At 43.1% G+C, this 10,997-nt stretch overlaps 1 protein-coding gene across 1 annotated transcript in view; it reads left to right on the forward strand.

The window, feature by feature from the left end:
- The first annotated feature begins 5,395 nt into the window (after positions 1-5,395).
- LOC109954492 (transmembrane protein 266-like) overlaps positions 5,396-10,997 on the forward strand; it is a 49,198-nt gene continuing 43,596 nt past the window's right edge. Inside the window, exon 1 of the mRNA XM_020589849.1 lies at positions 5,396-5,482. Coding sequence (XP_020445505.1) covers positions 5,396-5,482 — 87 coding nt within the window. The remainder of the gene's footprint in view (positions 5,483-10,997) is intronic.

Below are 10,997 nucleotides of genomic sequence, written 5' to 3' on the forward strand. Positions count from 1 at the left end.
TGTTTGGATGAATGACGAGGAACATTTTGTTCCGCTGCGACTTGCACAAACTGGGCTCGAGGCTTAATCAATTAACGCCTATAAACTTCAAATTCCATGTTTTTATACACAGATCAGTCATAACATCATGACCACCTGTTTAGTACTGTGTACACAGGAGTCAGCGCGGCAGATGGTTGGCACTTCTGTGAATCCGTTTGCTTCTATAGGTATAGTGTCAGGTAGAGCACACGTGTTGACCATTCAGTGAAAAGCTTGTGTAAAAGGAGTGAAAACTGTGGTGGTGAGGACAAGTTGGAGATCATTTTTTTAGACAAATTCAACAGCCTCCACACTCTGGGTGTGATACAGCCGCTGAATGTTTCTCTTCATAGGGACCAGTATTCCTAATTTTAAATCATTTGAACAAATATTCAATCTAAATGGAAAATACAAATGAAATTTAAAAGTTTAATCTACAGTAGCTCAACCTCATCGGTGAGCTTTGGGCGTCCATGACCCTGTCGCCGACTCACTGCTTGTCCTTCCTCAGACCATTGTTGGTTGGTACTAACCACTGCAGACTGGGAACGAGACCTGCAGTCTGGGAGACGCTGTGACCCAGTCGTCAGCTATCACAGTTTGGCCCTGGTCAAAGTCACTCAGATCCTCACCTGTTTTTCTTGCTTCCAGCACATCAACTACCTGATACACCCCACACGCTGACGGGTACCAGTGTAACGAGATAACGTTATTCATGTCATCTGTCAATGGTCATAATGTTATGGCTGATGGGTGTAAGGCACCATGATGTAAAATGGTAAAAATGAATTATACAGACAAAAAACAACAACAACAACAATTACACAGGTTTGGAGATGAGTGCACAGTAACGTCATTTGCTGATTGCGACTTGTTTTTTCCACTTCAATGTGAATGTGTGCAGTGCTGGTGTGACATATGGATATGAGGTCACATCACAGCTGTCCTTTTGATTAGTCACAATATTAACAGCTTTTTTCATAGCTGTGCCTGCTGTCTTTCCATTCTGTCCACTCAAACCTGGCTCCTACCACTAGCTCTCACTGGGATGCACATAAACACCATAAGCTGTAGTACATGGTTCAGCGCACACACAAACCATATCTATACACAGTTCCTCATCCAAGTCGTGTTTCTGACACCAAATCAGGCCTCAGTCCATTGGTTCCTTTCAGTTAGCCAGGCATGGCCAGAAACAGATGGATGTCACAGACGCGCCATCCACAGCGGGCGGCGCCAACATTCATACTATGCTTGTATCACAGCCCTCGTGTGTCCTGTTGGATGTCAGGGTCACTGAGAGCCTGTATTTCGATCCCTGTGCATAATGGATAGGGGTTTACTGTGATTGTGATTTGATGCCATGCGTTCACTGTCCTGGGTTGGCATTGTTGAGAAACACCTTGGTGTACAGTGATGAATTATGCAGGCAGCGTTTCCTGTTGTAGCTCAGCCCGTGAAATACCTGTATGAGTTATCCGATAACTGGGTCACAGGCCTGCTGGTATTGAGTAATCTCAAAACAGACACTGCTGTTATGGTCAAATGAGCTTGGGTAAGAACTCCTGCTGTATGAAACAGATTTACCGCTCACTGTGGTGAAGGTTATTTTACCTGTGAGCTCAATTTACCCAAACTGCGCTTAGTGCGATGGGGTCACTATTTCATATTCAGGTCATTAGTGTGAAATGTCTGCCTGTACAAATGCTGCCAGTGGGGCTTATAAAAGTCATCGTACTTCCTTTTAACTTTAATGAAATTTCATTTAACTGAACCGGGCATGAGCCACAGTAATATGTATGTTACGCCTCCACTATACCTTAAATGCAGTACTAATCCTTCACACTAACTATTACCAGGTCTTGTGTCTGGCCTTGTACTGGGGAGTTTCATTAGGAGGTTCCTATAGGTCTTGGTTTGAGATAACAGAAGTAAAATATCATGAGAGAATCTGCAAGACAGTCGAGTAGTGAAAGAGAAAAGCTGAGAACATGAAGCAAAGAGGCCTCTGACATTAGAAACAGAGATGTAGCGAGAGTGCGTCTCACTGAATGTGTCAGTCAGCCTGCTGCCCTCCAGGACCCCACTCTGTTTTATCCTGTGGATTCCAGCACTGGTGGGCTTTCAGTGATTACGCCTGTGCCTCCATCTCCTCATTACCGCATCAATCACCCTCTCGCCGTTAGTCTCCTTAAGTGACACTCACTAAAGCCACACCCCGTGCACCAGTTGTACGACGGGCTCCTGCGGCATAAGGAGGGTTTCTAAAATCGGTGCGTTCACATCAGCTACCTGTGAGTTGACTTTGCTGGGTCATAACAGTATGTAAGCACTGTCATGGCAATATGTGCTTTTGCTTTCAGAATGCTGAAAGGAAAAGGTGGGGTGCATCTAGGAGAGAGACCGATTGCTAAATTCATCCTTAGGGAAATGGGGCAGAGGAAATGAACCTTTTTTTATGGGCGGGTGGCATGATGAAGTGGAGTTGAGAGGAGGCAAGACAGCAGCAGTGGGATGGCAATCCACAGCCATCAAAATGGAAATGCATGTGGGAGAGGAATCTGTTGGCTGCTCCAGTGACTCCACCTGGGAAAGTGGATTGCTCCACCACCACCACCACAACCCCTCAACACACCCCTCCACCCCCACCCTGCATTAGCTGGCTCATTGGCTTTCTGGGATAATAAAGGAGCATCATGAAGAAAGCTGTGCATGGGAAATGTTTAGGCGTCCTCTGTTGTGATGTTTGGCAGAACAGGCGCATGCTCTCCTGAAACAGAATGTCACAACCACGGTAGAGGTGTTTCATCAACATGGTGACGGTTCACTGGGTGAAGGGAGGAAGTTATTTTCACTGGTAGTTTGGAAATGGCTCACTGTCAGCAAAACTTTTCTCACCTACTCCTTCCAGAAAGAAAGTGGGTGTAAGCTAAAAATAAGCAACAAAACTGTTTTGTTGTTGTTGATGTAACATCAAATTTTGTATCATAGTTCTTGAAGTAATCGGTTTAAAGAGTACCTGGCAGAAAATGTTCAAATGCACATCTTGGAAGCAGGAGACAACTTGCAGGCTGTTGTTTTCCTCAAAGGTTCACAGATTAGATGCATAATGAGCAGAGCTTTATGCTGTCATGGTTTACCTATGCTGTAAAGCTGCAGTATGTTTCATAGCGGGAAGCAAGCAGAGGGGATTAATCAAGGGAACGGGCTCCTGTGTCAACCTGCCACTGTGTGATCAAGCACCTATTGTCAGTCATGTTTGTATATCATTGACTGTGAAGGTGGAGCTGACCTTAGTGCTGTCTCTTGTATAGCGTGCTGCCCTCACTTCACATGACAGCACAGTAGTCCCCCCCACACACGCACATAAACAGAGACACAGCACACAGAGTATGTATACACTGAGAAGAAACAAGGCCAGACCTGCGCTGGTTCATATTCTGGTTTATACTGGGTATATAATGAGTTTATACCTCATTAGAAATAACATCACTCCTTCACTGATGTCCATTCCTGTCAGATAACGCACCACTTCTCCCAGAAAATTGTTGCAATCACAAATTCTTTGGGTTTTTCATGCTTGTTTCTTTTGTTTGCATTGGAACGACAAAAAAGCTGAGAAAAAAAGCCAAATCTGGACCACTCCACACAGAACTCCAAAAACAAACTGGACAGAATTAGTTCTGGACCTCTCTTCTTTTGCCAGCTGCTCCAGGTCTCTCAGATTTGAAGGCCTCCTTCTCCCAGGTGCCATTCTGAGATCTCTCCACAGGTGCTCTATGGGATTTAGACCTGGACTCATTGCTGGCAGCCTCAGAACTCTCCAGCTCATTGTCTGAAGTCGTTTCTGGTGCTGTGTGAAGTCTGCTTTGGGTCATTGTCCTGCTGTAAGACCATGACCTCAGATGGAGACACAACTTTCTGACACTGGGACCTACACTGTGGCCCAGAATTTGTTGGTAGTCTTCAGATTTCATAAAGCCATACACACAGTCAAGACATGCAGTGCCTAAAGCAGCAAAGCAACACCGTAACATCAGTGAACCTCCACTGTTTGACTGTAGGAACCATGTTCTTTTCTTTGAAGGGCTCATTTGTTTTCTTAAAACAGTAGAGTGATGTGCTTGACCAAAAAGCTCTATTTTAGTCTCATCTGTCCATGGGACATTCTCCCAAAAGAGTTATGGCTTCCTCAGGTCAGTGTTGGCAAACTCCAGTCTGGCTTTTTCATGTCTGTTTCAGCAGTGGGGCCCCCTGGGTCTCCTCCTACCATAGCGTCCCTTGTTATTCAGATGGCGACAGATAGTGCAGGCTGACACTGTTGCTTATCCACCATTTGAATAATCCTTCATTGCAACCTGTCATCTATTTTTCTCTTTTGTCCACGTCCAGGGAGATTAGCTACAGCGCCATGGGCTGTAAACATCTTGACAATGTTGCGCACAGTGGACTCAGGAACAGCCAGATCTCTGGAGATGGAGCCTTGAGACTGTCCAGGCTTTTCCACTATTGTGGTTCTCAAATCCTCAGCCAATTATTTGCTCTTCTTTCTTTTCGCCATACTCGGTGTGGTCCACACGACACAAAGGCTGAGTCAACTTTTCTCCATTTTAACTGGTTGCAAGTGTGGTTTCTATGTTGCCAGCAACTGTTGGTTGCTACAGGGGACTTTCATTACAAAGTAAAGGGGCATCACAGGGTCGAAACACAACTATTTCTGATTATTTTGAAAAGGTGTCAATAATTCTGTCCAGTCCATTTTTGGAATTCTGTGTGGGATGGATCAGATTTGGCTTTTTTCTGTTTTTTGTGTTGTTCCAAACAAAAAATAAACATGACAATACCAAAGAATTTGTGATTGCAGCAATTTTCTGGGAGAAGTGGTGCCTTATCTGACAGAAATGCAGGGATGCCAACATTTTTGGCATGGATTTTATTTCTATAGCTTTTCTATGTTCTTGTTTCTCACTCTACATCAGTCCCTCAGTTTCTTACTCTTTTTTTCATGCACACTATCTCATCTTTATTTTAATTCTTTTCTGCCTCCGGTTTCACAAAAAGTGTGCCTTGCCATTCTGAATACCAATCGGCACTGTAACTAAACTCAATGCCAAGAAGCAGCTCCTGTTTTCTTATTGCTGTCCGTACACTAACCAGAACTACCAGAGGCTCATTCACAAGCCTTCAGGAGCCTCCAGGTTCATGCATCAGTGGTGAAGGTGAGGACGGGGACAGGTTGGAGTGTTCCTGCACCGCTTTACTGTATTGTTGCCTAACACAGTGTTCCTATCAGGAGAGAAGTGGGCGACATTGTGGGAAGTGGTTGTTCTAGCTAGCATCAGGGGGCATTTGCAGTGTTAGCAGTTTTGGCGCCATGGTAAGTGGAGTGCAGTTATTAATAGAGTTGGGCCCATCCATCTTCCTGTCTAGGAAAAATGCTGGGAGGACTAAGGTGGCGTGGGTTTGTGTTCAGCACTTTCATGGCCGCCCACTCTCCCTCTAGTCATCAAGCTGCTTTTGTTTGTTTGCTCACTGTTTTTTGTGGTTGAAGGGTTCTTTTGGTGCATTTCAGCTTGGATTTGTGCAAGCTGCTGCTGCTGGTGTGTGTCTTTGTTGGGGAAAACTAACACCGAATGTCAGAGAGGGAGAGTTGGAGGACTTGGCCTCACCTGCAGCGTGCACTGACGGGTTATACTGTCAGGTTAAATGGTGATAACTGGACCAATCACAAAAGCAATTCAAAATGTTTAAATGGAGTTCCATGCAATATAGAAGTATATAGAAGTATTTAAATTACTGCTTTTGATCAAAGATTAGTTCATTATTGTGTAAGTTGGGAATTTCATAACATAAGAAAGGAACTAGTTTTTCAGCAGAGTAACATACTGCCACAGTAGCATTGTGGGCAGTGGTGCATTGGTTAGCACTGTTACCTCACAGCAAGAAGGTTCCAGGTTTGAGCCATGGCCGCCTCGGGCCTTTCTGTGCAGAGTCTGCATGTTCTCCCTATGCCTGTGTAGGTTCTCTCTGGGTGCTCCGGCTTCCTCCCACAGTCCAAAAACATGCAGTTTAGGCTGACTGGTGATTTTAAATTGAGTGTGTGTGAGTGTGTATGGTTGTTTGTCTCGTATGACACATAAATTAGCTAATGAGATGCGAGTCCGAAAATTAGGACAATGTTATTGTTTAAACCCAAAAAGAATTTGGCAGAAAATCAACAATAAAATCACTGTGGGTAACAGTACACAAGCAGTTTATACATTATTTCACAAAGGCAGGAAAGGGATACTTAAAGTTTGGTTAAAACACAAGTTGTTTCTTCATTTAAAAAGGGAGTTCACATATTGAAATATTCTTTGGCTACTGCTGATTTGTTCCACCAGACCAGTTGGAAGTCGGTGCCTTGCTGAAGGCCACCTTGACAATAGTGGCTGAAGGTGGAGAGTTACTCATTCACCCTCTCCACCTGCATTTTCCATGAGACTCTGGGGATTCACACCAGCCAACCTCCAGTAATAACCTTCATTAACCTTTACAGCTTCGTAGCTACTCCCAGCAGCACACAGCATTCAGTAGAGCACCACGTATCCAAACTCCTATCCAGTTCATTTTATTAAAATGAATGGGATTTTCAATAGTCAGAATATATCTTAAAATGGTTCATCAGATATGTTTATTTTTGAGTCCAGTAATGCAAGTAAGACTGCAGGGCAGGTTCTGAACGCATCATCCAAAAAGTTCACTGCTTCAAACAACCTCCATTTCCAGAGGTTAAGCAAAACCACTATAGTCCATCAAAGTGCATCTTATACCGAATGATGTCAGGCTTCATCTAACTGCTGCAGCAAAACACAACATAAGAGGAATTTACCAGAACAATAAGATTTCTTGAGTGGGAGTTGTAAAAATGCTGTCTCAGGTGTACACTTTCATCAGGTTTTCATGGCTCCACGATTCATGTCATTGTGCAACCAGCAGTCATTTCCCTCCATACCCTCGTTGTCTCTATGGCTTTGCCCACCAACAAACTAATCAAACAAACTCAAATGTCTCACTGCAGTTTAAAAGCACTAGTGATTAGCCTAGCTTATTTCAATTAATGGATGTTTGTTATTAAATAACATCACTGAAATTCTTTTAAATACCTTTAAAATGCACTGGAGTTGAATAGTTAGGTCAAATATATTAATCAGCATATTGGTGTATTTATAAAGACAATTAATTTCCCTAATAATTAAGGAAACCTCCATTTCACTTGAGTCACATGATCTTTTACTTTGTATGATCAGAAAACTGTTAACACTGTAAGCTAAGATGTGCAGAGTATTAAAGCAATAGTGCAACTAGCGTAGGACAAAGACTGGAAAAGAGAGAGACAGCTAGCCTGGATTTGTTGAAAGGCTAAAAAATAATTTACCTATCAGCCACTTTAAAGGTCACTAATGATCACACTGCTGGGTCCGGTGACTTTCTGGTGTCTCTGCTGCCTGTGTGGTCACCTCACAGATACCAAGAGGATTACAGGGGGTTACTCCTCCTCCTATATGTTTATTATTTAGAGGTGCTCATAGGCAGATGATTTTTCATCTTTGGACAGAAACCGGCTCGATGTTTCCTGGTCTTTACAGTCTTGATGCTAAGCTAAGCTATTAGATATAGCTTTATATTTAACACAGACATGAGTGATGTTGATCTACTCATCTAAGTCTAGACAACAAAGTAAACAAGTGTATTTCCCCAGATGTCACTATTCCTTTACACTCTTGGTGAAGAAGGTGTTTCTCTTCTGCTGAGTGTCACTTGATTTTGTAAACATCCAGTAATTGAACTAAAAAAGAGTCTTACTAAATACAATCTCTACTCACAAAAGGAAAGTAGTATAGTCGTGTGCCCCCCCCCGAGCACTGCCGCACAACAGCGCCTGGTGTGTTCTTGGTGCACTGAAAGGCGACATCCTGGCCAAGATTACATCTCCCATCTGAGGATATTAAAATGAGGCCAACAAGGCAATAAACCTGTGAGTTACAATCGGCCCAGCATCAATAACGTGCACCCTCTTTATACAGACTACATGCACTGCACAAGCCAACGCATCAGCCACATGCGGTCACACACAGATGAATAGGGGATGCGAGTTAACAGGCAGTGTGGAGACACAAGACAGACGGGCTGAATTCAGAGAACGTGTATGCCATGACTTTTATGCCATGTTGAAACTAGCCCAGCTCAAAGGGGACGCAGTCAGACACTGCTGGTGACACATGCAGTATATTAATGAGTCTTATTAAAGCAACAGAACAGTAGCAAATGTTGTTTCTCCAAGCCGCTCGGCCCTGACAGCCTGACAGACCCACCTGGCCGGAGTCACTAGCAGACAAGGTCACCTCTCTGATCGCCTGTTTACAAGCGCACCTTCACAGATCCTCACACTGACATATTTCACAACCAAGTACAGATTTACCAAATAATAGTGCTAATGTTGTTGTAATTGTGAGACTTTTTTGTTCTCCCTCCACATTTTTGTCTTTATTGCTCCTGTTTTCTCACTTTCTCCATCCACCCCTCTTTTTCTACATCCTTTCTGCTGCCAGTGTGTATTGAGCAGGTTGATATAGCTGTCAGTGTTTCCGACCGCTGGTGAGATTGAGTGGAGCTGGACAGGGAAACAGAGGAGGGAGATTGAATCGGGGAAAGTAATCAATACCAGCATGTCGAGTGAGCCATCAACCACTGGGGCTCTGACTCGCAGCACCTGATGGTCTCATCAGATCTTACTCTGTTGGTGTATTAACAAGGTAAATGTTTAGAAACTGATGCACATTTTGAAAACATTCTAAAATGACATTTTTATAGTATGCCCACTATCTGTACAAGAACGTTCAGATTTTAAAGTACAACAAGGAAGGAGTAGTGGAAACTGCCACAGACTCTGGAAACGAGACTTCATGCAGAAAAGCCCCATCTGGCCTGTGGATCTGAATATAAAGCCAGTGTCCTTTATTAATTGTTTAAGCTCATCTGCATTAATTAAATTTGCATGCCAAAGCATTTGTACGGGCTGCACTACTTCTGCACACTCCGACAAATAAACTCAGATAAGTGTAGGTACCTTTATCTTCTTGACATCATGGTCCTCTGAAAACCATGGCTTACCTGTGGGCTTAGCAGCTAAAATGGACCGAATTTCTTCTTATTAGTATGTTAATTATAAACAGACAATGGGGGGAAAGGGAACCAGATGGATTGATCTCTTTGTGATATTGTAACAAATGAACTTCCTGACAAACTAACTTTCAGGAATCTTCTTCCTGCAGTAGCTATACGACAACGGCTGTTTTAATCTTTATTTTTAATCAAATCATGAGTTTTTCCTTGACTCAAGTCGTGTTACTGGCTAATCACCTGGGGTTCTTAGAAACTGGTGATAACTATTTCTGGGAAAGAGGTGTGATTGTGACTGTGGAGGTTTAGCAAAATCATCTCGACACTTGTGTATTGCTGTGCAAAAAATGTGTGGCTCCAGTGGATGAAACTTATTTACACCCATACTGGGAAACATAAAGAGACAAAAGCAAAGAGATGATAAAGGTACTGCTTCATTAAATTCAGCATTTACTGGTTTGGTTTAGTTTGTGGCTAAAAACATTGATTTGGTAATCTCAGTGTGACTTCATGTCTTTGTGTGAGCTTCATGTAGCTACTTGTAATAACTGCTTCATGAGACTTTGTATATTTAAGTGGTTTTTACTCTGGTTTGTGCCTGATATTTTTGGCATTCTACTGAAACCATTTCAAAGGTTAACTGTTTTTAGTTTAATATAGACCATAATGCCCAGCTGCCACATGCCATCTGTTGCATCACAGCAGAATCTTGGTTAGCATTAATATGTTTAAAGCTGAATTGATCAACTTTAGATAGTTTTGTTTTCTTGTTTGCACTAGTGCCGGCTCAGGGCCTGTTATCATCAGTGCTACAAGGCACATAGCTGCATAAAACCAGTGAATGTGCAGCCAAATGACGTGCTGTCAGAGCTAATCAGATTACAAGAAGAAATATTCTTTTCTCACAGGCGTGAGAAGACCTTCTTCTTACAGAACCACAGTCCGGTGATGATGGCAAACCCAGTCCCACCCGACAAATATGACAAAACAGACACCAGACAGGCAGCAGCATCCTCTCCTCCCCTAGAAACAACAGTTTCTACATTTCAACAACCAGTGCACACACTCCCAGACTCACACACGCAATGCTTCATGCTAAAACAAGCGTGGAAAAGAGGGAGTACCGACTAAGCATAAAATAGATGCTGAGTTTTTCTGATGCTGTCAGATTGCAGGTAATTAATTTTACATTTGAAAGGTTCCTCATTACCAATGCCTGTGCACCATCGATCACAACACATCAGCAGCGAAGAGGCAAGCCCCAGAACTCCTGCAGCACTTTCAGTGGAAACATAACCAAAAGAATGACTGACTGACTCTGGAGTCAGGACATAAACCTCTGAGGTCACTGGCTGACTAAAAGATAGAGCAGCTTTTGTGTGTTGAAGCTTTGGCTCAGGAATGGTGAATTACTGGTATTTACCTTCTTACATTGGCAGTATTATCAGACAAGCAAATTATTGCATGTTATGATTTTTAGGCAAAAAATGTGTTGAACACCTCAGCTTGTGGTGTTTTTTAGCTACTGAGAGCCGTAAATGAATGCAGATGTGGGTGGCTGGCAGATATTGTGAACCCTTCTGGATCATGCTGAAACAATTGAGATGTTGTGTGTATTTTTGGACAAACTGACCATTTAACTCCTGCCAAGCCTGCATAGTGTGAGGGCTGTATGTGTGTTTGGGATAAGAATGAGGTGCAGATATTATTGTTCTTTCTCGGCTGATTTAGGTGCTGAGTTTGAGGGCGGGATGGGCTGCAGGTATGTGTCTGTGACTATTATCATAGTATCAGTACTGCAGTTGTGTGGACAC

Source organism: Monopterus albus, unplaced genomic scaffold, assembly GCF_001952655.1.
Source record: "Monopterus albus unplaced genomic scaffold, M_albus_1.0 scaffold10.1, whole genome shotgun sequence".
NCBI classification, from domain to species: domain Eukaryota; kingdom Metazoa; phylum Chordata; class Actinopteri; order Synbranchiformes; family Synbranchidae; genus Monopterus; species Monopterus albus.